The 27,146-nt window shown below is 44.9% G+C and overlaps 1 protein-coding gene across 2 annotated transcripts in view; it reads left to right on the top strand.

The window, feature by feature from the left end:
- Positions 1–27,146, top strand: part of MYO5B (myosin VB) — a 341,703-nt gene that overhangs the window by 202,488 nt on the left and 112,069 nt on the right. For both annotated transcript variants that reach the window (XM_053571966.1, XM_053571965.1), the window contains exons 6-9: positions 623–766; positions 2,292–2,373; positions 7,841–7,948; positions 12,850–12,959. In XM_053571966.1, the coding sequence (XP_053427941.1) occupies positions 623–766; positions 2,292–2,373; positions 7,841–7,948; positions 12,850–12,959 (444 nt within the window). The remainder of the gene's footprint in view (positions 1–622; positions 767–2,291; positions 2,374–7,840; positions 7,949–12,849; positions 12,960–27,146) is intronic.

Genomic DNA, 27,146 nt, shown 5'->3' with positions numbered 1-27,146 from the left:
ATGTGACTATGTAGGAATGATGCCAAAGGGGATGAAGGCTTCCCAAGTCTTCCTAGTACTGAGGTGTGGGGAACAGCAAATTGTGGTCTGTTCCTAAGAAATACCATTTGTGGGTTGGGAGTGATATTTGACTGCCTAGTAGTTGAGATCAGATCAAAGTACTTAAGAACAGGGAGACTTCCCCCCCGCCCCCCAACAAAACATCTTGAGCTAATGGGCACTGGCATTGGTTTAGTGGCTCAAAGATGCTGGAGCTGAGGTCTCTGTGATTCTTTAGGTCTTTCCCTTGTGATCCCAAGATGATTGCTTATAACCTAGCCATCACTCATGCATCCAGGCAGAAAGAAGGGAGAGGGGGTAATGGTGTGCACCCTCCAGCTGATGAGTCCCCTATGAAGAAACCAACAATGAACTCATTGCTCTCTCTGACCATCCTTAGGACAAAAGGAGGCTGGAAAATGAAGGGGTTTTGTTATATCTATTTTTTTTAGCTCAGCCTACTGTCCATCCTGTAAGTAAGGAAGAGAGAGAAGGGAGGCAGGTGCTGCCACACAAACATACAATCCTGAAATTAAGAAAGCCCTCAGTTTTTGCACACCTTTTCTTTTTTTGATCCATACAGGCCATCGGAAATGCTAAAACCACTCGCAATGACAACAGTAGCCGTTTTGGAAAGTACATTCAGATCGGCTTTGACAAACGGTATCACATCATTGGGGCCAACATGCGGACCTACCTGTTGGAGAAGTCCCGAGTGGTCTTTCAGGTGAGCACAAGGTCTCATCGGGCCTTTGTGTCTCTGTTGTGGTGACACCCTCACTTGCTGCTCCCTGTTGTCCCCCATCACTGTGCCCAAAGAGCATCTTATCTTTGGACCCTGGAAGTGGATGTGCTTGTTCTTTTGGTTCTCTCGGTTCTCTCTTCTCTCATCAGTAAGTACTCATTATATTCATTGTGAGACATTAGGCCTCAAAAACCTTTTGTACAATATTGTTTTCAGATTCCATCAACAGACAAACATCTATTGAGTGCCCATTATGTGCCAACCCTATGCTAGACATGTGAGATGCAGTGAAGGACAAGAAAGTCCTTTTCCTTGTGGATTTTAAAGTCTTACGATCATGGGAATGTCATAGGTGTAGAGAGTCTTTGGGTTTCAGCTCTCTTTGGAGCCTCCTTATTTGTACTTGATCTTAGCCAAAAGACCAAGAAGCAATCAAAACCTCATTTGGTAGGTTAAAATATATACTTGGCTACCTAATTAGCTTCGTTTTCAAATAAGTGCTCACCTGACTCATTTCTTCATTATTCTTTGCTTACCTTTCATTTCCTCTTGCCCAACTATCCTTGTGACCCTTTTCCTCCTCTGCTCTGCCTTTGGTGGGGGTCAGCACAGCCCCCAGCCCTGACAGTGGTCTCCTCCAGCTCCCTTGCCCTCCCCTCGCTGCACTGAGGTGGTGGTGCATGTCCCGGTGTGAATCTGTAGCACTTTATGGCTTCCCTGGTCCTCGGATTTCAGCTGCCTTGGGAGAAGACCTCACAATTGCCTCAGCTGTTGGTTTCTTAGTGCTATCTCCATGCTGATGCTTGGCAAACATCTAATGAATTTTTAAAATCAGCTTTCCCTACCCCTTTTTGCCCAGATTTTCTCTGTACCTTATAGATTGGTTGAAGACACCATCTTTCATTCCGCTGTAGCAAGGGAACAAACAGCCTGCTGTGTTGGGTATGGGTCATGTGTGCTCTCATGACTCTTCCTGGACACTTTGGGGCTTCCTTGCTCTTTGCGCAGGCCCCCTGAATACCGACCCTAACCCCACTCAGCCAGCAGAAGGCCAGTTCAGCTGCACGTGTGCACCATATGGACTGCTCTCATGGTCCTTTCCTCACTGCCCAGTCTGATGCTATGGGCAAGTGCAGCTTTTTCACTAAGCTCTGGCACCTCCCAGGGGAGAGCTGGCAGACTACAGAATATCAACCAGGTGGTGCAGCAGTCTGAATAAGTATTTAACTGACCCATTTGTGGAAGAGCAATGATGTTCTATGTAGAAGGAAAAAGAAAACACATGCTTTTGTCTAAGTCAAGGTAAAAATACTCAGGTTGGAAGAAGGCCCCAGACTAGCGAATGGAAAATCGAGAGGTGGGAATTGAAGGTAGCAGAGGTATCAAGGAAAACATTAGAAAAAGTGATGGGCTAGGCCCCCACTGCCCAGAGCACTCAAGTTACAGGGGCTGAGGGTACAATCTGGGAAGTCACTGTCCTGACGCTGCTGCACTTTCCCTCCTCCAGGCGGAGGATGAGAGGAACTACCACATCTTTTACCAGCTCTGTGCCGCTGCCAGTCTTCCGGAGTTTAAAGAGCTCGCTCTGAGTAAGTCAGCAGGTGCAGGCCTCTCCTCTGGGGCAGGCTCCTGCTACAGGAGTGTCCAACGGGGGGCTCTTCCCCAGGCCCTTCACTGTGGGTTCTTGTCTTAGCTCCACCTCTACTGTGGCCATGTCTGTTAGGCCTCCCTGAACGTCGAGTTTATTGTATCCAGACCTTCTACCACAGAAAGCATGTGAGAGAATGAGAGGCAGGGGTAGAAGTGTCTTGCATAGCATGAAAGCCTGTGCATACATTATATTGAAAGGTATGTTTCCATGTTAGGTACCATAAGAAATGTATCGCAGCTGTAAGGATCTAGAGATTTAGGTAATACACATCACTTAATTGCAGCCAGCACATTTTAAGTCATATTTAAGGACTGTGAGACAGAAGGGGTGAGGTCAGAGCAGGGTAAAGTTAGAATGGTGCCAGAACCCATGTCCGTGAAGCCTGGGAGGATGCAAGGGTTAGTCCCATGAGGGTCAGGACTGCTGAGATGCCTGATCTCTCCCAGACAGGCACGGAGGCCTGCAGCACACCTGCACTGGAGCAACCCCAAGGGAGCCAGAGGGAGGAGTCATCTTGCTGTTCTCATCAGAAGAGTGGGCCCTAGCCTTTGTTCCCACTACTGCCGCTTGCTGAGGGCAGATAAAGAGTTTCATGTTCTTTGAGGCTGTGAGTGTGAAGCCAGCAAAGGAGTCAGCGGGCTTGAGTTCTGGTATCCACACTGTCTTCTCTCCCTGGGCCTGGAGCCTGGGTGTGGCTTCATGGTGCAGTACTGATTCCTCGGCCTTGGGGGTTGTGAGGAAGACCAGCCTAGGGCCTAGCAATGTCCTTGTGTCTGCCAGGCGTCCTGTCCCCAGACTGCTGTGCCCGTGTTTTGGGGCCATGTGGGGAGGTTCAGTACTAGCAGTGGTGTGAAGAGCTGGGTACCTAATAGGTTGGCAGATCTCTGGGTAGGTGTGTAAGAAGCAGAAGAGGCTTGTCCCTGCTCCGAGTCTTGGCCAGCCTCAAGGCCTAGCATCAGACACACCTGTGCTCCCAGTAGCTAAAATCCACAGCATGGTTCTGACATAGGTCTGCCCTCTTAACTCTGCTTGCTTACGAGTCTGTATAGCATCAATGCCCGCACCATGCAGCTCAGCATTCGTCCTTCAAATGCTAAAAAGGCTATGTTAGGCATCAGGGATGCAGCACTGAACAAAGCAGTGTGTGTCCTGGCCCCGCTTAGCCTGCTGGTCATGATTACAGAGTGATAAGGGTTGTAATGAACGGAAGCTTGACTGAGGAGGCCAGGAGGTTCCTCTGGGAAAAAATATTCAAACGAGGACCCAGAGAAGGAAGCTCTGACTGACATCCACCGTGCTGATTTTGTCCTATTCTCCCATTGTTCAGTGCTTGCCTGTCTGATTCTCCGAGAACGGGGAATGCGTGTCACCTGCTAGGCAGAGCAGATGCTGAGCTCTGCTGGTTTGTGCCCCACCCTGAGCTGGCGCCGTATGGCTCTGGAGTTGGCTGTTAGCCCAAGTGCCCAGGGCAGGCAGCCTCCATACCAACTATGACAGTGGTTCTCAACCTTCCTTATGCCGCGGTGTATTTTCATTGTTACAAAGGGGTCGCAGCCCACAGGTTGAGAACCGCTGAGCTATGGGCTCAGCAGGGCTGTTCAGGAACAAATCGTGGGAGATGAAATTTTTTTCCCTCAGGTCAGTTGTGTAGAAATCAAACAGGTATTGGCAAGATCCATCTGGCTGGATTTGGATCACTGTGACCCAATGGCAGCTTTTTTTTTTTTTTAAGAATATAAACATGTGAGTTTATTTTGTATTAGTGGATGGGAAGAGATGAGAAAGAGAAGGGAGCAGAAGGCAGGGAGTGAGAGAAGAGAAGATGTGGGGTGAAAGAAAAGGATAGAGAGAATGGGTGGCTTTCCAAAGAAAGGAAGAATTCCAGCTCCAATTGCAACTTTTAAGGAAGACATCCTAAAATTGTTTCCATTTGCATGAACTATATTGAGGTTTAAAAAATGACCTTTCCTAAATCAGAGTCTCTGCAAGGTGCAGACTCCTTGGGGCCATGGCTGCAGCACTTGAGAATGACCCAGTTTGATCAATTTCTTTCTTTTTTAATGAAGGCTTCCTTATCTTACTTATTTTTTTATTAAGTCATGTGTACATAGATCATGAATATTTCTTGCACTCTTCCACCTGTGTGTGTCCTCTGAGAACCTAGGGTAAAGCAAGAGTCTTTGAGCCCTGTGCTCTGGGGTGAGGCTGTCTGCTATCTTGTAGGCAGTTTGTGAGGGCTGAAGCTTGACATTTAGTGCCACTGATAACCCAGCTGAGAAGCTGGAAGCATCAAATAAGGGAAGGACTAGCGAGAGGCGCTAAGTGAATATTTAGATCTGCCTGGTGTTCTTCTCCCTCTTTTTCCCCTAAAACATGCTATGCAAACGCACAGAAGTCTCTGCGAGACAACTCAGCCTGGTCGGAGTTTTTCTGGTCACCCACACTCTTCCTCTGCCCCATCATTGTTGGTGTGTTACATTTAAAATGACCTCAGAAAAAAAGTACAAAAAAAAAATTAAATGACCTCAGGAGGAGATTTTTTTAAAGTCCAGTGAGAAATTTTTTTGGAATGTAAATAAATAACAGTAAAAACCATGCAGGTGTAAAGAGCCCATTTTCCCCTTTTCACTTCTATGGACATTTTGTTACAGTTTTATAAAAAGCCTCTCTAACCTCGCACAGATCAGCATAGCCTCCCTCAGTGAGATACAGGCCCGTGGTCCAGTGCTTTAATTGGGTTCCTGTCCCCTTGGTGGTCTGTTCACTGTCTGATCTGTTGGCTTTGTGGTGAGCCAGTTAATAAGAGACTTGTGTTATATTTCTTGGGGGTGGGGGGAGTTCTCAGTAAAGAGAGATCCAAACTAGGAGATGAGAGAAACTTGCTTTGGGGATGGGATGGTCAGTGCTGGCTTCATAGGCCTGAAAGAAAAGTTAAGATCCAGGCAGGCCAAACAGGCAGAGAGGGCAGACTGAGTCCTGTTCAGATGTGTCTTGTTAAGAGGGTCCTGAGACCTTATAGCAGATGGAAAGATGATCATTTTGATTGGATTCAGGTCATTCAGTAGAGAGTGCTGTAGTTGGGCCAGGTGGCCCCTGCAGTGATAAGCCTTGGCCTGGAAAGTTACTCAGCTGGTCCTGAGGTCTGGAACTGGGACTAGGGAAGGTGGGGTGGTCTGTCAGACTCAGAACATCAAGCAGGAGGGCCCTGACTGCTGAAAATGCCTTCCCTCTAATGTGGAAGTCTGATGTCCTGTCTTTGAGGTCTCTGGTGACTCTGATGTGTTCAGCTGACATTTGATAATGAATTAGGGTCTGTTTATGGCAAATCATGGGATGCCATAAATTAATATCTCTACAATGGAAGAATCAAGGAATGAGTTGACCAAACCCTGAGTGAGCCTGAGCACCCCTGAAAGCCCTATGTTTCTTAGTTTGCTTGTCTACAAAATGGGAGTAAATAACCTCACATGGGCACTGTAAAACTCACTGAACGAGATACTTTGAGAGGTGAGTGTAAAGAGGAAAAAGAATTGGTGCTTTCACTAAGTCCTTCAAACTGTTGTATTGCTGTGTGCCCAGGCTTGCGGAGTGCTTAGATATGAAAGAGGCAAATGTGCTGTCTCCCAAGATCTCATGCAATTTTCCTCATCAAAACTCGCTTTTGCAGAGGCCGTGAGGCAGTAGTGCCTCGTCTGCTGGTCCTGAATGTATTTACTGCTCCTCCAGGAAGCCCCCTCTCAGGGCACAGCTGATAGTTTGAGTCATGCCTGTGGGCAGTGGTACCTGATGGTTACAGCACAGATTATGTAATCAGACTGGGGTTTAGGCCTAAGCTTTTTCACTGCCCAGCTGGGCCTGGCAATGGGTGCTTACCGGGCTAAAGGAACGGGCACAGCTCTTCATGGCTTGGGGCACATTCTCTTCCTTGCCAGCTGTGCCCACGGCTTTTGCCAGAGGCCTGACTAAAGAGGAATTCAGCTGGGAAAGAGAGCAAACACGTGAGGGTCTTAGTTCATGTGCCTAAGTTATTCAAGATGGGAGATGAACAGAGGCAAGGAAGGAAACTGTAGGCAGGGCAACTGAAGACACGATGGAGGGCAGAGCTGGTGTGTGACTGGACAGAAACTGGTATATCTGGAACTTAGAGAATGGGGAGGGAGGAGTAAGGCATAAGTCTGGAGGGTTAGATGATGCCACTGATCTGGGGTCTTGACCTTTGCCTTGAGGACAGTGGAATCTCTGAAAAGGCTCTGTGCAGGGGAATGGGGTGATCAGAGCTGCCAGACTTTGGAGGTGGATTTGAAGGACCAGGCAGAGAAGCAGGGAGAACTGTGTAGCATGATGGTCCACAGACAGCAGATGCTACAGATGCTGAAGGACAGACCCAGGGCAGTGGCAGCTGAGATGGAGAAAAGGGACTCCAGAAATTCTCAGGGAATGGGATCGGAAGGACAGGGTGATGAAGGAGGACTGGGAGTCGCAGTGAAGCTGCATCTAAGGGGGTTTGACTGATGTGCATTCAGCCAGACATGCTCAGGTCAAGGGGAAAGAACTTGTTTTCAGAAGGAAACCAGCCAGTGTCTGGTTTGGGCATTCTGTCAAAACAAACATTATATACTCAACAGCGAGTGCCAGGCAAGGTTGTACTGCACCAGGTACCATATCTTACAGAAGGTTTAAGTGACTTCTAAAGGCAATTTTGATTATGTGCAATTCTTGCCCTAACCGCTGACCTCTGAGCCCAGCCCGCTCACCAGAGTTGATTCTACATCCTACCTTGAGTGGATACTCCCAGGGCTCATTGCATTTTTGCCCTCTGCAGAGGTTGGCTCTGAATTCTAAGACAAAACCTGGGCCCCTCCTTGCCAGCTGTGCCCATGGCTTTTGCCAGAGGCCTGACTAAAGAGGAATTCAGCTGGGGAAGAGAGCAAACACGTGAGGGTTTCAGCTCATGTGCCTAAGTTATTCGAGTGTGCCCCAGCTCTGTACAACAATTAAGTACCTCACCTTGGGCACATCACTGACCTTCGTTTGTCAAATATTAGACTATCTGAGGTCGCGGAAGTCTGGTTCCAGGCTGAGTGCACAGTGTGTGTGTCAGATCCTTCAAAAAGAGCTGTGGTGACTCTTCCTGACTTGAGCTATCCGTGACTTACCTTTTGTGTTCACATGTTTTCTCATGCCAGTTCTACATAATGCAGTAGCATATTCTGTCAGTGGAATTCTTCTATTCAATTTTCTCTGCCATTTGCCCTTGTGGCTAAAGACTGTTTTTAAAGGATTTCCCACCCAGCTGGGACTAACTTTGCCAGGAGTAGCATGCTAAGGGGGTACAGACCCTCATGGGGAGGCGAGAGGACACACGCTCTCCACTGGCTCACGCCCTACTTCCTTGCCTTCCACAGCAAGCGCGGAGGACTTTTTCTATACGTCACAGGGGGGAAACACGTCCATCGAGGCTGTGGATGATGCTGAGGACTTTGAAAAGACACGGCAAGCCTTTGCACTCCTTGGTAAGATGCCTCTAAGTGGGAGAAGCAGACCCTAAGGGCTGATGGTCCTGGAGGTAGAAAGCAAGGTGATGGCCCCTTTTCTTGCCACCTGCACAGGCTAATAAGGGACACCCTCCTGCCCTTGGTGAATGTTGTCTTACTCTCTTGTCCATCCCGACCCTCAGGCTCCCAAGCATAAAGTTGGGAGCTTTGCTGCCCTTTCTTTAAAATATTGTTTTGATAGCCCTTCTCCCAGGCAGTGGTAAAGGTTCCTTTCTTACCTGCTCAGGCCATGGGAAAAGCAAGTGTGGCAAAGTTTCTTTTGCAGTGGTCTGGGTGCACAGGCAACGTGCTTTAGTAGAAAGGATGCTCCATTGGGATCAAACCACCAGGGGCCACAATCATGGGGTCAGACTTGGAAGCCGACTGTAACAGTCTGGTAGCTTTGTAGCACACACGGTGTTGATTCTCTTGGCTGTTTCCACTTAGAGCATGGCACTGGAACCCTTAAAACAAGAACTTCTCTCTGCCCTTTAGGGCCGAGAGGCAATAGAAGAGCTGAAGAAAATTGTCACATTCCTCTGCCAGTTTCAGGGAAGAAGAGCCCCCAAGTGGCAAGGTGGAGGGATAGCCCTTCCTTAATTGGGAAGATGAAGTGTTAAATTCCTGGGACCTGCAGCCAGAAAAAGGAAAGCTCAGGAATTTAGTCTGAATCTCTAGAAGTGGCTCAGGGTGGCCCTTTTGTCTTCCTGAACCCCTTCCCAGACAGAGAGTGAAGATTCAGCTTCTGAGCCATGTGACTAACGCTGAGCAGCATATGTCAGATTCTTTGTGGGGGTCAGGGAAGGTCTATACATTCTCCAAATAAAAGACACGCCCTAATCTCTGAATGGGGAGGAAACCAGGCCCTTATGTGCAAGATCCCAGCGCTGGTTAGTTCTCTGGTAGCTGGTGCTGATAGATAGGGTTTGTCTTTTGTAGCTATGAAATGTCAGGAGACAGGAGCTACTCTGCTATTCCAGCAGGGAAAAATTAATATGAACAACTGTTAACTAGAGCAGTAGTAGGTGATGAGCTTTAAAGGGGATAAAAGTGGACTTTAAGGGATCCAGAAGTAGCAGGCACAAAAGAAGAGCTGCTATCTCTCCAGGGTGAGAAGAGCAGCCACCAGAGAAGCTGCTGGGTGGGAGAGCCCCAGCCTGGCTGAGATGTAGTTCACTTCCAAGAGGAGGTGGTGAAGACACTTGCCAGGGGTTGGCGCCAACCTAGGTCTGTGTGAGCAGGCTGCAGTTGCCCCAAGATGTCGGGGCAACAGAAAGGCTCAGCAGCCACTGCTGCTGGGGAGACAGGCTCATCAGGGAGGTCACTGGGCTTCCGCAGGAAAAACTGTAGAGGGCTAGAACCAGGAGGGGAAACTTTCAGTCTTCTGTTGGCTGTTGCCTTGCAGACCACTATTGCCCTCTACTGAGCAAGCTTGACATTCTACCAGAAGACAAAGGAGAAAGGTTTACAGGGGCCAGCTCCGGTACCACAAAGCAGGCCAGACCGGGGGAGGATTGAAGTGGAGAAATAAATTGATAACTGGCACCCCTGACTTCCCCCGCATCACATGCCTGTCTTATTCTCCAGAGTTGGGGGAAGGTTCAGAAAAGACTTGACATGAAACAGGATACGTTCTGACCAGTTTGTCAGAAAAAGAAGGCCTCTGGTGGCCATTGTTTTAGTGGCTAGTGTGAGCAGTGGGCATGAGTTGATAGAAGGAGAGGGTTGTTCCCTCCCCCGCAAGGCTCTAAAGATTGACTGGATACTTTAATTCTCAAAGCAGGTTCTTTATGTAAAATCATTTTCGTTAGACTTTCTTCCCTATTCTTATTTTTTTTAAACAGTCTCACTCTGTCATCCTGGGTAGAGTGCTATGACATCACAGCTCACAGCAACCTCAAACTCTTGGGCTTAAGTGATCCTCTTGCCTCAGCCTCCCAAGTAGCTGGGACTACAGGCGCCTTCCACAATGCCCAGCTAATTTTTCTATTTTTAGTAGAGACAGGGTCTCACTCTTGCTCAGGCTGGTCATGAACTCCCGAGCTCAAGCAATCTCCTGTCTGGGCCTCTCAGAGTGCTAGGATTATAGGTGTGAACAACTGCCCCTGGCCCTTCTTCCCTGTTCTTTAAACATATCCTTCTTATTAAAACTCTGAGAAGTTGGCAAAGTTAAGGGACAAGATAGTAAATGTTTTAGGTTCTGCTGAACTACACTGTTGTTCTGTGAAGGTCAGAATAGATAACGTGAATAAGTGGACATCATGTATGAAAACAGGCTGTTAACAGGCTATTGGCTGTAAGCCCCAGGATGCCAACTCCTATTGTTTGACTTTTGTTTTGATTTTGCTGCCCATGGTGAGGTACTGCTTATTCAGAGAATCCCATACTGAGGAGGATTTTCTCATCAGTGTAGTCTAAGATCCGAATGATCACTGGGATTCAATATTCATTCTCTGTATGCCTCTTAAATTCCTACTGCGACAGGGTGGATAGGTCGTTAAGGAAATTGACAGAGCACTAATGTCCAAAAATAAGAGAAAGAGAGAGAGAAACTGCTGCCTACCAGGATACCCTGTGACGGTTCCAGCACCCACCTTCTGACTAGTACTTCTCATGAGACTTACCCCCGAGTAAGATGCCCTAAGCCCAGATGGAAAGCCCAGTGCTTTGCCCCTCACAAGCATACGTAAGCATCTAGCTTCCTGTCTTGCTTTGGATACCAGTGTCTGGCTTTAACCAGTTATGTTCAGTTATACTGAACCAGGATGGATGCCTAAATTTTTTTGGCTTCTGGCTGTTTTTTTTTTTCTATTATTAGTCTAAATAAAACCACGGATTTGAATAATGCACATACACGTGTTTCTGTAGATATCTATAAGTACCTACAGTCTGTGTCAACAGTTGTCAGTTTGGTCATCCCGTGATTCATGTTTCTGAGCACCTACTGTGTGCCAGGCAGTATTGAGGCACTGAGGATGTAATGATGAAGCAAGAACAGGGATTCATTATATTACTGTTGACTTTGTATGTTTTGAAATTTTACATGATAAAAATGTCAATGTAGGCGGCCACCTGTGGCTCAACGGAGTAGGGCACTGGCCCCATATGCCGGAGGTGGTGGATTCAAACCAAGCCCTGGCAAAAAACTGCAAAAAAAAAAAAAAGGGAAAGTGAACGTAAATCCCTGTCCCTATGAAGGTTTCATGGTAGTGGTCATCTACACATAAAGCCTAGCGTTAAGCTTGTGTTGTCCACTTTGTGGATTATCTGGGGAAAATTTTTTTTAATACTAGCATGACACATCTGTGCCTCTAGTTTATATAGGTGATATTGACTCCTTTTTGTTTTAAGCCTGAGTAAAGTATTGCCTTAAAAACAAACTATATCTGGGATGAATGGAGGATCACTGGATTTCTTAAACCAAGTGAGGTTTACTGGGGCTTATGTTATTCTGTAATCTTAAGTAAGTTTGAAGTATTTTGTAACTTAAAAACAAATGCTAGACCAGGTATGGTGGCTCACTCCTGGAATCCTAGTACTCTGGGGGGCCCAGACAGGTGGATTGCTTGAGCTCAGAAGTTCAAGACCAGCCTGAGCAAGAGCAAGACTCGTCTCTACTAAAAATAGAAAAACTGAAATAAGAGGATTTCCTGGCCCCAGGAGCTTGAGGTTGCTGTGAGCTATGATACCACAGCACTCTACTCAGGGCACCAGAGGGAGAGTCTGTCTCAATCAATAAATAGAAATGCTAATTGACTTCAAGCTAAATATAAATTATAAGGTATTATCTATACCTTTAATAATTCATAATAAGTAACAAATGGACAATAGGTTGGTGTGTCTAGGACAGTGAAGGGGGGGGGTTAGTGTGGCTGATAGCAGTACCTATCTGGCAATGGCCATGAGACAGTCCCTGAAACACAAATCCCTATAAAAGTTTCTCATCCTTATTTACCCAAGAGAAAAATATTTGTCCACTCCTACTTATAGGTGAAGGTTCATAGCAGGTTTGTTCATAAGTGGCTCAAACACAAAAAGAGTTGAAATGTCCATCAACTGGAAAATGTAGAATTCTCATGTAATTTCGTTTCATAATAAAAAGAAACAAAACACATACAAAAATATGCATGAATCTCAAAAGCAGCCTTATGCTAAGAGAAAGAAGTGAACCATGAGTGCGCACTATATGATTCCATTTAGCAAAAAGTAGTAATTGTTGTCCACAGAGTTCTGAGAGAGAAGGACCGGACATGTTTTCCCTCAGCCAAACTGTCATTCAAGTCTAAAGGCAATAGTCATTCACAAATAGGAAAATTATGCTGGGACTGTTGCACCTGTAAGTATTTCCTGAAAAAATACCTGGTGTTGGAATCCAGTTATCAAAATATGAATCTAAATGAAAAACCTGGAATGGAGAAACCATTACACCAAAAAAAAAACAAAAAAGTTTCCCTTCCTGGTGCTGTGACTATGTCACAGATGTTTGTAGGATATTATGTTGAGGAAAAAAAATGATTGCTGATAAATGACCGTTCTTGTTAAACTCATAAAAACATCCATAAAGTGTCAGGCTGAAATGAAGTCCCAATGAGTTTGTGGGATCATTGCCTCTCCTTTGCCCTTTGCAGAGTTAAAGTGGTAGCTTGACCCTCTGGTTTGATCAGGACAGTCTCAGTGACATAAGGTCCAGGGAGCCCCTTTGCCCTCTGAGCTGTTACTGTCAGTGGCAATTACTTGGTGAGGAGCCTGGATGATTTTAGGAGTCATTGGGTCAGAAAGAAAAATCAAACTATTTTTTAAGTCCTTTTAAAAAAGTAAAACATCTCTTCCATCCTACCGTGGATATTGAGTGTCATTCATTCATTCTTTTTCTCCCTTAGGAGTGAGAGAATCCCATCAGATAAGCATTTTTAAGATAATTGCTTCTATCCTGCACCTTGGAAGTGTGGAGATGCAGTCTGAGCGCGATGGGGACTCCTGCAGCATATCAGTAAGTTGCACACCAGCACTTGGGAGAAATGTGCACGATTTACTCTTTTCTTGGCGTTTGATACAACAGAAATGTGTCTCTGCTTAGAGGACACCTGTAGGTTATTTATTCTGAACAGTAATGGTTTCTGTTCACTCACTGATAATTTTTTAAAAGAGCCAATTATTTTAAAATCAGCTGCCATCAAATTTTTATCGCTGAGAGCAGGGAATTTAGTGGCTATTTAATAAATTCTTTTTGATGGGTTCATTTTTCCAAGTTCCCTGAGATGCATGGAATTCTACAACATTATCAGTTCATCGAGTGCAGATGGAGGTCCCTGTTGCAAGGAGAGGAAAGGGCATTGGACCCCGAACTTGGTGACTGCCTCAAGGGAGCTTGCAGTCTGGGGTGGGCAGGCGGGTGGCAATACTGCCAAGATTCTGGCAGCACAAGGTACATGCGGACGTCTGTGTGAGAATACTGCTCCATGGAGGAGGATAATCCAAGATGGCGGCCAAGTAACAGCCTCACTGAAGCAGGGCACTGTGAGTCTGGGGAGATAAGACTCCAGGCATCTCTGGCTGGTGGGATCTGCCTATAATCATCCCTTTGAGGATATAGGAAGTCAGCAAGGGACTTCTGGACCCCAAGAGGAAAACAAAAACAGTAGAAAACTGGCGAGTGGTTGTGTGTGTCCTATCGACCTAATCCCGCTGGCAAGTACAAGCAGCAGTAGGACTACAAACTGGAAAGGCCTTACCTGTGAAATGTTTGGTGTTTTTAGACTTGGCACTCAGTTGAACTGCCTTTGGGGAGAGCTTGAGCAGGAGTGCGGAGAACTTTGGGCATTGTCTAGGGCCCCAGACTGAGCCGCTGAGCCAGACGGAGCTAATAGTGTTTGCTGTGGGTCACAGGGAGCCATTGTGAGAGAACTGCCCCGGCAAGCTCTGCCATCAGGGTCGCAGAGCAATGATCGGGCAGGAGCTAGTAACCTAGTGAGTGAGCAGCCTAAAGTCGGGGACTGAGCTGCCTTACAGCCTTAACCCTCAGGGGCAGAGTGAGATGGTTTTGGCACACTAGAGCCTCGGGCTGTTGCCCTGGGTAGATTGCTGTGGCATCACAACTCATAGCAACCTCAAACTACTGGGCTTGGTGCCACCTGGACCTCCAAAAGAGCTGCGCCGCGATCCCAAACCTGCGACCTATGCCCGCCGGGCCCCCACATGCCCTGACCAGGAACTGTGAGAGCCGTGCAACCCTGCATCCTCCTTCCTGTGCCCTCCCTGCCTCCACACCGGCCGGCTTGCCGGGCCAGGTACTCTGGTAGCCGCGTGCCCTCTGGAGCCCTCCCTGCCTCTGTGCAGAGCCCTTCTCCTGGCCAGAGACTGCTGGAGCCTTGGGCTCTCTATGCCAAAGTCACTGGGTGCCAGGCACTCCCAGAACCGTGTGCACCACCTTCCGCCCTGTTGCTGGATCCGGGTGTGTCACACTCTGGAGCTGCTTCCACAACCAGAACTCCCTGGCTGGGGCTGCCCCAGAGGAACTACACAGGGTCACTCCGTACAAAGATCAAGCAACAATAGAGTGATCCCGCTGGGGTATAATCTTGGAGACACACCTCCCCAATTCTGAGGACGGCCAGAGGCAATGGTAAAAAACAATCATGAGGCGAAATCAATAGAAAAACTCTGGCAATATGATTAATCAAAGTAGATCAACTCCCCCAAGGATCAATGGGGCAGACACAGCACAAGATCCCATGCACAAACAAATAGCTGAGATGTCAGAAATGGAATTCAGAATCTGGATAGCAAATAAAATTGAATTAGAATTCCAAGCAGTAACGCAAAAAATATCTCAAGAATTCAACGAATTCAAAGAGCAAATAACCAGAGATTTTTATACATTGAGACAAGTAGTTGCGGCCCTCAAAGATCTGAGAAACACAGTAGAATCCCTCAGTAACAGAACGGAGCAAGCAGAAGAAAGGATTTCTGACATCGAAGACAAAGCTTTCGAATGCTCCGAAAATCTCAAAAAAGGGAAATGGAGGGCAAAAACAGATCACTCTCTGAGAGCTCTGGGATAATTCGAAGAAAACCAATATTCGTCTTATAGGGATCCCCCAAAAGCAATAAAGTGGCTTCACAAGGCACAGAGTCTCTTCTCCATGAGATTATGAAGGAGAACTTTCCAGACATGCCGAGAGATTCTGAAATTCAGACAGAAGACAGTTTCAGAACTCCAGCACAACTCAACCTGAATAACACATCCCCCAGACACATCATAATCAATTTTACCAAAGTTAATATGAAGGAGAAAATTCTGAAAGCAGCCAGATGAAAGAAAACCATCACCTACAAGGGCAAGAATATTAGAATAACTGCAGATCTCTACGAAGCAAATATCACCTTGATCCCCAAACCTGGGAAAGACCCAACAAGAAAAGAAAATTATAGACCAATATCACTTATGAATATTGATGCTAAAATAATCAGTAAGATCCTAACAAAAAGAATCCAACAACACATCAAAAAAATTATACACCACGACCAAGTGGGATTTACCCCAGGGTCTCAAGGCTGCTTCAATATACGTAAATCTATAAATGTAATTCAGCACATAAACAAACTAAAAAATAAAGACCATATGATTCTTTCAATTGATGCAGAAAAAGCTTTTGATAATATCCAGCACCCCTTCATGATCAGAACACTTAAGAAAATTGCTATAGAAGGGACATTTCTTAAACTAATAGAGGCCATCTACAGCAAACCCACAGCCAATATAGTATTGAATGGAGTTAAATTGAAATCATTTCCACTTAAATGAGGAACCAGGCAAGGTTGCCCATTGTCTCCATTGCTCTTTAACGTTGTAATGGAAGTTCTAGCCATTGCAATTAGGGAAGAAAAAGCGATCAAGGGTATCCACGTAGGGTCAGAAGAGATCAAACTTCCACTCTTCGTAGATGATATGATCGTATATCTGGAAAACACTAGGGATTCTACTACAAAACTTTTAGAAGTGATCAAGGAATACAGCAATGTCTCAGGCTACAAAATCAACACCCATAAATCTGTAGCCTTTATATATACCAGCAATAAGCAAGCCGAACAAACAGTCAAGGACTCTATTCCTTTCATAGTAGTGCCAAAGAAGATGAAATATTTGGGAGTATACCTAACAAAGGACGTGAAAGATCTCTACAAAGAGAACTATGAAACTTAAAGAAAATAAATAGCTGAAGATATTAACAAATGGAAAAACATACCATGCTCATGGCTGGGAAGAATCAACATTGTTAAAATGTCTATACTACCCAAAGCAATATATGACCTGAGACTGTACTATAAATCAATTGTGATCAAAACAGCATGGTATTGGCATAAAAACAGAGAAGTAGATGTCTACAACAGAATAGAGAACCAAGAGATGAATCCAGCTACTTACCTTTATTTAATCTTTGACAAGCCAATTAAAAACATAGAGTGGGCACTGTGAGTCTGGGGAGATAGGACTCCAGGCATCTCTGGCTGGTGGGATCTGCCTATCATCACCCCTGAGAGGATATAGGGAGTCAGCGAGAGACTTCTGGACCCCAAGAGGAGGACTAAAACAGTGGAAAACCGGCAAGTGGTTGCGTGTGTTCAATCCGTCTAAACCCACCCGCAACTTCCACAGGCACGAGAACTTAAAGAGCAAGAGGAAGTGAAAGGAAAATTAGGGCAAGGAAACAGATAAAAGAAATCACTCATGAGTAAGAATCAGCAGAAAACTCCAGGCAACGTGAAGAACCAGTCCAGAACAACCCCGCCAAGGGACCATGAGGTAGCTACTGCAGAGGATTCCACCTATACAGACAGGTAAGGAATGACAGAAAGGGAATTTAGAATACACATGTTGAAAACAATGAAAGAAATGATGGAAACAATGAAGGAAATTGCTAATAAAGTGGAAAATAACCAAAAGGAAATTCAAAAACAGAATCAAACAAGAGATGAACGATATGAAGAATATAAAAAGGATATAGCAGAGCTGAAGGAAATGAAACAGTCAATCAGGGAACTTAAAGATGCAATGGAAACTATCAGCAACAGGTTAGACCATGGAGAAGAAAGAATTTCACAGGTAGAAGACAAAGTTTTTGAGATAACTCAGATAGTAAAAGAGGCAGAAAAGAAGAGAGAGAAAGCAGAACGTTCACTGTCAGAATTATGGGACTTTATGAACCGTTCCAACATACAAGTTATAGGAATTCCAGAAGGGGAAGAAGAATGCCCCAGAGGAATGGAAGCCATACTAGACAGTATTATAAAAGAAAAATTCCCAAATATCACCAAAGATTCTGACACACTGCTTTCAGAGGGCTATCGGACCCCAGGTCGCCTCAACTCTAACCGAGCTTCTCCAAGACACATTGTGATGAACCTGTCCAAAGTCAAGACAAAAGAAAAGATTCTTCAAGCTGCCAGGAGTAAGCGCCAGTTGACCTACAGGGGCAAATCCATCAGAGTGACTGCAGACTTCTCTGATGAAACTTTCCAAGCAAGAAGACGATGGTCATCTACCTTTAATCTACTTAAACAGAACAATTTCCAGCCCAGAATTCTGTACCCTGCTAAGCTAAGCTTCAAAATTGACGGAGAAATCAAATCATTTACGGATATACAAACATTGAGGAATTTCGCCACAACAAGACCAGCTCTACAGGAAATACTTCAACCTGTTCTGCACACTGACCACCACAATGGATCAGCAGCAAAGTAAGATCTCAGAAATTAAAGGACAGAACCTAACCTCCACACTGATGCAAAAGATAAAACTAAGCAATGGACTCTCACAAAATAAGACGAATAAAATACTACCACACTTATCAATTATCTCAATAAATGTTAATGGCTTGAATTCCCCACTGAAGAGACATAGATTGGTTGACTGGATTAAAAAACACAAGCCATCCATTTGCTGTCTGCAAGAAACACACCTGGCTTCAAAAGACAAATTAAAGCTCCGAGTCAAGGGTTCGAAGACAATTTTTCAGGCAAATGGAATCCAGAAGAAAAGAGGAGTTGCAATCTTATTTTCAGATACATGTGGATTTAAAGCAACTAAAGTCAAAAAAGACAAAGATGGTCACTTTATATTGGTCAAGGGAAAAATACAACAAGAAGACATTTCAATTCTAAATATCTATGCACCCAATTTAAAGGCTCCCAGATTCTTGAAACAGACCTTACTCAGTCTGAGCAATATAATATCTGATAATACCATAATAACAGGGGACCTTAACACTCCTCTTACAGAGCTGGACAGATCCTCTAAACAGAAATTAAACAAGGATATAAGAGACTTAAATGAGACCCTAGAACAACTGTCCTTGATAGACGCATATAGAACACTCCATCCCAAAGATAAAGAATATACATTCTTCTCATCACCCCATGGAACATTCTCCAAAATTGATCATATCCTGGGACACAAAACAAATATCAACAGAATCAAAAGAATTGAAATTTTACCTTGTATCTTCTCAGACCATAAGGCACTAAAGGTGGAACTCAACTCTAACAAAAATGCTCGACCCCACCCAAAGGCAAGGAAAATAAACAATCTTCTGTTGAATAACAGATGGGCAAAGGAAGAAATAAAACAGGAAATCATTAACTTCCTTGAGCATAACAACAATGAAGACACAAGCTACAAAACCTGTGGGATACTGCAAAAGCAGTTTTGAGAGGAAAATTCATCGCTTTAGATGCCTACATTTGAAAAACAGAAAGAGAGCACATCAACAATCTCACAAGAGATCTTATGGAATTGGAAAAAGAAGAACAATCTAAGCCTAAACTCAGTAGAAGAAAAGAAATATCCAAAATCAAATCAGAGACCAATGAAATTGAAAACAAAAGAATCATTCAGAAAATTAATGAAACAAGGAGTTGGTTTTTTGAAAAAATAAATAAAATAGATAAACCATTGGCCAGACTAACGAGGAATAGAAAAGTAAAATCTCTAGTAACCTCAATCAGAAATGATAAAGGGGAAATAACAACTGATCCCACAGAGATACAAGAGATCATCTCTGAATACTACCAGAAACCGTATGCCCAGAAATTTGACAATGTGAAAGAAATGGATCGATATTTGGAATCACACCCTCTCCTTAGACTCAGCCAGGAAGAAATAGAGCTCCTGAACAGACCAATTTCAAGCACTGAGATCAAAGAAACAATAAAAAAGCTTCCAACCAAAAAATGCCCTGGTCCAGATGGCTTCACTCCAGAATTCTATCAAACCTTCAAGGAAGAGCTTATTCCTGTACTGCAGAAATTATTCCAAAAAATTGAGGAAGAAGGAATCTTCCCCAACACATTCTATGAAGCAAACATCACCCTGATATCAAAACCAGGAAAAGACCCAAACAAAAAGGAGAATTTCAGACCAATCTCACTCATGAATATAGACACAAAAAATCTCAACAAAATCCTAGCCAATAGATTACAGCTTATCATCAAAAAAGTCATTCATCATGATCAAGTAGGTTTCATCCCAGGGATGCAAGGCTGGTTTAACATACGCAAGTCCATAAACGTTATCCACCATGTTAACAGAGGCAAAAATAAAGATCACATGATCCTCTCAATAGATGCAGAAAAAGCATTTGATAAAATCCAGCATCCTTTTCTAATTAGAACACTGAAGAGTATAGGCATAGGTGGCACATTTCTAAAACTGATTGAAGCTATCTATGACAAACCCACAGCCAATATTTTACTGAATGGAGTAAAACTGAAAGCTTTTCCTCTTAGAACTGGAACCAGACAAGGTTGTCCTCTGTCACCTTTACTATTCAACGTAGTGCTGGAAGTTCTAGCCAATACAATTAGGCAAGACAAGGAAATAAAGGGAATCCAAATGGGAGCAGAGGAGGTCAAACTCTCCCTCTTTGGTGACGACATGATCTTATACTTAGAGAACCCCAAAGACTCAACCACAAGACTCCTAGAAGTCATCAAAAAATACAGTAATGTTTCAGGATATAAAATCAATGTCCACCAGTCAGTAGCCTTTGTGTACACCAATAACAGTCAAGATGAGAAGCTAATTAAGTACACAACTCCCTTCACCATAGTTTCAAAGAAAATGAAATACCTAGGAGTATACCTAACGAAGGAGGTGAAGGGCCTCTATAAAGAAAACTATGAACTCCTCAGAAAGGAAATAGCAGAGGATATTAACAAATGGAAGAACATACCATGGTCATGGATGGGAAGAATCAACATTGTTAAAATGTCTATACTTCCCAAAGCAGTCTACCTATTCAATGCCATTCCTATCAAAATACCAACATCGTACTTTCAAGATTTGGAAAAAATGATTCTGCATTTTGTATGGAACCGGAAAAAACCCCGTATAGCTAAGGCAGTTCTCTGTAACAAAAATAAAGCTGGGGGCATCAGCATACCAGATTTTAGTCTGTACTACAAAGCCATAGTGCTCAAGACAGCATGGTACTGGCACAAAAACAGAGACATGGACACTTGGAATCGAATTGAAAACCAAGAAATGAAACTAACATTTTACAACCACCTAATCTTTGATAAACCAAACAAGAACATACCTTGGGGGAAAGCATTCCTATTCAATAAATGGTGTTGGGAGAACTGGATGTCTACATGTAAAAGACTGAAACTGGACCCACACCTTTCCCCACTCACAAAAATTGATTCAAGATGGATAAAGGACTTAAATTTAAGGCATGAAACAATTAAAATCCTCCAAGAAAGCATAGGAAAAATACTGGAAGATATTGGCCTGGGGAAAGACTTCATGAAGAAGATTGGCATGGCAATTGCAACAACAACAAAAATAAACAAATGGGACTTCATTAAACTGAAAAGCTTCTGTACAGCTAAGGAGACAATAACCAAAGCAAAGAGACAACCTACACAATGGGAAAGGATATTTGCATATTTTCAATCAGACAAAAGCTTGATAACTAGGATCTATAGAGAACTCAAATTAATCCACATGAAAAAAGCCAACAATCCCATATATCAATGGGCAAGAGACATGAATAGAACTTTCTCTAAAGACGACAGACGAATGGCTAACAAACACATGAAAAAATGTTCATCATCTCTATATATTAGAGAAATGCAAATCAGAACAACCCTGAGATATCATCTAACCCCAGTGAGAATGGCCCACATCACAAAATCTCAAAACTGCAGATGCTGGCGTGGATGTGGAGAGAAGGGAACATTTTTACACTGCTGGTGGGACTGCACACTAGTACAACCTTTCTGGAAGGAAGTATGGAGAAACCTCAAAGCACTCAAGCTAGACCTCCCATTTGATCCTGCAATCCCATTACTGGGCATCTACCCAGAAGGAAAGAAATCCTTTTATCATAAGGACACTTGTACTAGACTGTTTATTGCAGCTCAATTTACAATCGCCAAAATGTGGAAACAGCCTAAATGCCCACCAACCCAGGAATGGATTAACAAGCTGTGGTATATGTATACCATGGAATACTATTCAGCCATTAAAAAAAATGGAGACTTTACATCCTTCGTATTAACCTGGATGGACGTGGAAGACATTATTCTTAGTAAAGCATCACAAGAATGGAGAAGCATGAATCCTATGTACTCAATTTTGATATGAGGACAATCAATGACAATTATGGTTATGGGGGGGGAACAGAAAGAGGGAAGGAGGGAGGTGGGTGGGGCCTTGGTGTGTGTCACACTTTATGGGGGCAAGACATGATTGCAAGAGGGACTTTACCTAACAATTGCAATCAGTGTAACCTGGCTTATTGTACCCTCAATGAATCCCCAACAATAAAGAAAAAGAAACATTGAGTGGGGAAAGATTCCCTATTTAACAAATGGTGCTGGGTGAACTGGCTGGCAACCTATAGAAGATTGAAACTGGACCCACACCTTTCACCATTAATTAAGGTAGACTCTCACTGGATAAAAGATTTAAACTTAAGACATGAAACTATAAAAGTACTTGAAGAAAGTGCAGGGAAAACTCTTGAAGGAATCGGCCTGGGTGAATAGTTTATGAGGAGGACTCCCCAGGCAATCGAAGCAGTGTCAAAAATACACTACTGGGACCTGATCAAACTAAAAAGCTTCTGCACAGCGAAGAACATAGTAAGGAAAGCAAGCAGACATCCCTCAGAATGGGAGAAAATATTTGCAGGTTATACCTCCGATAAAGGTCTAATAACCAGAATCCACAGAGAACTCAAACGTATTAACAAGAGAAGAACACGTGATCCCATCTCAGGGTGGGCAAGGGACTTGAAGAGAAACTTCTCTAAAGAAGACAGATGCACGATCTACAAACACATGAAAAAAAGCTCATCATCCTTAATCATCAGAGAAATGCAAATCAAAACTACTTTGAGATATCACCTAACCCCAGTAAGACTAGCCCACAAAACAAAAATCCCAAAACCAGAGATGTTGGCGTGGATGTGGAGAAAAGGGCACACTTCTACACTGCTGGTGGGAATGCACACTAATACGTTCCTTCTAAAAGGATGTTTGGAGAATAGAGACCTAAAAATAGATCTGCCATTTGATCCTATAATTCCTTTACTAGGTTTATACCCAGAAGACCAAAAATCACAATAGAACAAAGACATGTGTACCAGAATGTTTATTGCAGCCCAATTCATAATTGCTAAGTCATGGAAGAAGCCCAAGTGCCCATCGAGCCACGAATGGACTGGCAAATTGTAGGGCGGCGCCTGTGGCTCAAGGAGTAGGGCGCTGGTCCCATATGCTGGAGGTGGCAGGTTCAAACCTAGCCCCGGCCAAAAAAAAGCAAGTTGACTAGGAAATTGTGGTACGTGTATACCATGGAATATTATACAGCCTTAAAGAAAGATGGAGACTTTACCTCTTTCATGTTTACATGGATGGAGCTGGAACATCATCTTAGCAAAGTATGTCAGGAATGGAAGAAAAAGTACCCCATGTACTCAGCCCTACTATGAAGCTAAATTATAGCTTTCACATGAAGGCTATAACCCAACTATAGCACAAGACTATGAGGAAAGGGCCAAGGAAGGGGAAGGGAAGGGGGAGGTTAGGGTGGAGGGAGTGTAATGTGTGGGGCCACATCTATGGTGCATCTTAGGATGGGTACAGGGGAAACTTACTAAAGGCAGAATACAAATGTCTACATACAATAACTAAGAAAATGCCATGAAGGCTACGTTGAACAGTTTGATGAGAATATTCCAGATTGTATATGAAACCAGCACATTGTACCCCTGGATTGCACTAATGTACACAGCTATGATTTAACAATAATTAAAAAAAAAAAAAGAATACTGCTCCATGAACGCTCACTAGGACGGTTATTTTCCTGGTGCCCAGTGTAGTAGCTCACACTTTGTAGATAATCGAAGATCTGATCTGAAAGCAGTTGCCATGTCCTCTTGGAACTTAATGGTGTTGGGCTGGGCTAAAACTGGTATTCTTATCAGGAATAGGTGAATCAGCAACTGTTGACCATATAGCCCTTTTGGGCCCATTTATGTCCAGGTCTTAGGGAAGTACAAAGTGTGATTCTTCCAAGGACTTGGAATTTAAATAGCCAGATGCTGGGAAAATATAATACAAAAGGCAGCACTACACACGGCAGGATGCGGCTGGGGGCATGTGTCCGTGCTGCCCACAACTGATACTTTCTCAGTTGAGTAGACATTTATTTACTTTCTATGGTTTATCTCGAGCTGGGGTTATGAGAATTTCAAATTGACCCTGCCTTTAGGGGAGAGGGAGACCTGAACTTTGGATGGGATGTGGCAGAGCTTGTCATGTCCTCAAATCAGCGCATTCTCCCCAAATGACAAATGACTTGAGTCTGAGAGGGCCTCTGGGTCTGTCAGGCCTGCTGCCATCCTTGGCTTGGACTCTGTAGCCTCATGAAAGCCTTGAAGTTCACCCACCTGGGCCCTGGTGGAAAGGAGTGGGAATGTTGGAGCCTGCAGTGTTAGGTGCCACAGGGGCAGTTTCTGACACCTGATGTTTAGGGGTAGAGGGTGCAGTGAGGTGGGGCTGGCAGTGGTGATGCCATGAAGGGGACTGAGATGACGAGGACCTGTGGTCTGGAAGGTGGGGAATGATCCTCCAGTGCAGGACAAACCCTGCCCTAATTTGAGTCATCAGGGCCAGTGAGATGTTGCCCCTGACATCTTCCCCTTAAGAGAAAGGCATAAAGCATATGTGCCTCCTTCAGCTCACAGCCCGGTAAATATCCCCCAGTTCTGTAGGGCAGCCATACTGTGCCTGTGTGACGGACAGGCAAGGTTAGGAATGTCTGCATTGACCAACTCCTGGCTTAGGCTAGTAAGATGCAGGAAAGATGGCAAACAGTCCCTGGGCCTCCAGCCCATACAACATCCTATGGCCCCCAACCTACCACCTTTCTCAGGGCGACATCCCCTGTCATGAGTTCTTACAGCACTGTATACCTGTCCTCCGTGGTGTGTAGTATAGTTATTTTGCATTCGCTGTGTACTTTTCCCTCTCCCCTTTGTGAGAGTCCAAAGTCTGCAAAGGCAGGGACTGTTTTTGATCATTACTATATCACCAATATCTAGCACAGTCTCAGGCACTCAGTGGGCACCCAAGAAGTAGAGGGGTGGGTGACTGGCTGAGGCTTGTTAGGGGCCAGACGCGACACACCTGAAAATGGTGGCAGTGGGACATGAGAACCAAGGCGAGGGACCTTGGACACCTGCTGTTGAGCTGGGCTGGGCCCCCTTTGGAAAGCTGAGCCTTGATCCTGTGAGTGACGTGCCTGTCTCTTCCTATCTCCATCCTGTGGCTGGTCCCCCACCCTGGGCCTCTGCGGGCTCTTTAGGTGAGAAGGGAAGTATGTATAAGTGATTTGATCTGTGCTTGTTTTCCCATAAGCTCCAGGACTGTATCTGTTGTGCTTCTAACCCCTCATGCCCCCTATGTGTTCACATGGACACTGTATAGAGGTGGGTCCACCAGGGCGAGTGGATGGAGGGCAGGAAGAGGCCTGAGAGGTTGCAGTTTAGATCCCACCAGGGCAGCAGCTCTTTCTCTGACAGCAGGGAGTCCAGAAGGCTTTTGAGTGCAGGTGCACAGTCTGGGCTAGACTTTAGATCAGTATAGACAACTAGTGGGCAAATGGGGAGTCAGTGTCAAGACTGTTGGGTTGGCTCGGCTTCTGTGGCTCAAGCAGCTAAGGGGCCAGCCACATACACCTGAGCTGGCGGGTTCAAATCCAGCCTGGGCCCACCAAACAATAATGATGGCTACAACCAAAAATTAGCTGGGCGCCGTGGCAAATGCCTGTAGTCCCAGCTACTTGGGAGGCGGAAGCAGGAGAATTGCCTCAGCCCAGGAACTGGAGGTTGCTGTGAGCTGTGATGCTACGGCACTCTACCCAGGGCGACAGCTTGAGGTGCTGTCTCAAAAAGAAAAAGACTGCTGGGTTCAGATCCTGGTTCTGCCACTGGATGTGAGAGTTAGGGTCAATTACCTAACCTGTTTCCTCCTCTGTAGGTGTGGAGGTGAGGGTTCACTGAAGCCCTACGTGAAAAGGTGAGACCTTAGCACAGAGCTTGCAGGGATTCAGTTCCTGACTGTTACCAGCCTTTTTAGTGCCAGAGTGGACCTTAAGAGCATCTCTCTCTTTGTACAGGATAGGAAAAATCAAGGCCTGGAGATAGGAACCTTTCTCTGAGGTCAGAGTGACAGGTGATGGCAAAGGCAGAACAGCTGTGTTCATTCCCCCATGCTGCCCCCAACCTGGCTCCCTCAGCTGGATTGCAGAGCCTCAGCAAGGGCTGTCCACCACTGGGGGGACTGTCGGCACTCAGCACAGAGCACACACATCCTTAAGTGTTTGCTACTGAACGCCCTTCTATCAAACTATTAATACTTTTGGTTTATTCCTCCAGTACACAGGGTGGGCCTCCTATTGGAAATGCTGCCACATTGCTGCCACAAGCAGTGTGCCTTCTGCTCAATTGTTTTCGCTTTTAATTAAAGCATAAGAATGTTCTCCATGATTGCCAGAGTTACCTTGGAGATGCAACAGCTTCCAATTACTTGGACACCAGAGGCAATTTGTTTCTCAAGTTTGGCAATACAGGGCCCATAAAACTAATCTGCTTGATGAGGGCTATTTGTAATGGCTTTAGAGTAATTTAATTATTTCTAAATGTAGTTGCACTATCTGAAATCAGTTTCAGTACCACCCTTGATCAATGGTGGGAGGGGTCAGAAGCCACTCTTCCCTACTGTGGGTAGAAATCTGCAGGGGGGGAGCTTATCAGACGAGTCCCTAACTTGAGCTCCTTTTTCCACTGAATTCCACAGTGTGAGCATGGGAGGGGTGGGGGGGACCTGTGGGCAGGTCTTGAGCAGTCATACTAGCTGCTGGCAGGCCATTTAAATGTCAGGGAATCCATCTGCTGTGCTGTGCCTAGCAATTAAGAATTTCTTGGAAATAGGTCAGATGAACAAATTGGACGCTTGCCACCTCTGAACTTGTTGCCTGCCAAGCAGTTCCCAGGCACTTAACTCTCCTACATATGGCCTTATATTTGGGGGCGGGGAGGTAAAATGGGGGTGGCTGTGGAGAAAAAGGCAGGTGACCAGGAAAAATTGCCATGGAGTTGAGGACAGGAGCCCCTCCTGCTCACACAGCCCTAACGAGCCTCCTCTCCTGCTAGACTGGGTTTGGCGCTCTGGGCCACAAGGCAGGGGGCCTTCTTTACCCTGTCTTCCTCTGAATAGGAAAGGTAGATAGATCAGAAGGGTAGCTCCAAAGATGTTTTCCTGAGAACCTTAACCCCCGGCAGTTTCTTAGGAAGTAGAGGGTCTTTGGTTAGGTAGGTTCAGGAAATGCCCCTTAATCTCTTGGGGCCAGCAGTGTGCATTAACAAACCAGTTCAGCTGTTCAGTGTTGCTCAGGTACCATCCTCTGAATGGATGTCTTGTCGCTTGGGTTAAGTAAGGCCAGGTCAGGTTCTTTGCAACTCTTCTTCCACGAACTGTACTTTGGAAAAACACTGGACTTTAGTAATTTTGAAGGGTTCTTTCCTACTCTTGGCATTCTATTAGAACCATTTTCAGGAGATGGATTTTAAATATCTGTAGAAGGAATAAAAAGGCCTGGGGGTAT

Source organism: Nycticebus coucang, chromosome 19 (genome assembly GCF_027406575.1).
Source record: "Nycticebus coucang isolate mNycCou1 chromosome 19, mNycCou1.pri, whole genome shotgun sequence".
NCBI lineage: Eukaryota > Metazoa > Chordata > Mammalia > Primates > Lorisidae > Nycticebus > Nycticebus coucang.
Note: the sequence above shows the minus strand (reverse complement) of the source record. Positions and strands in the feature narration are given on the sequence as shown.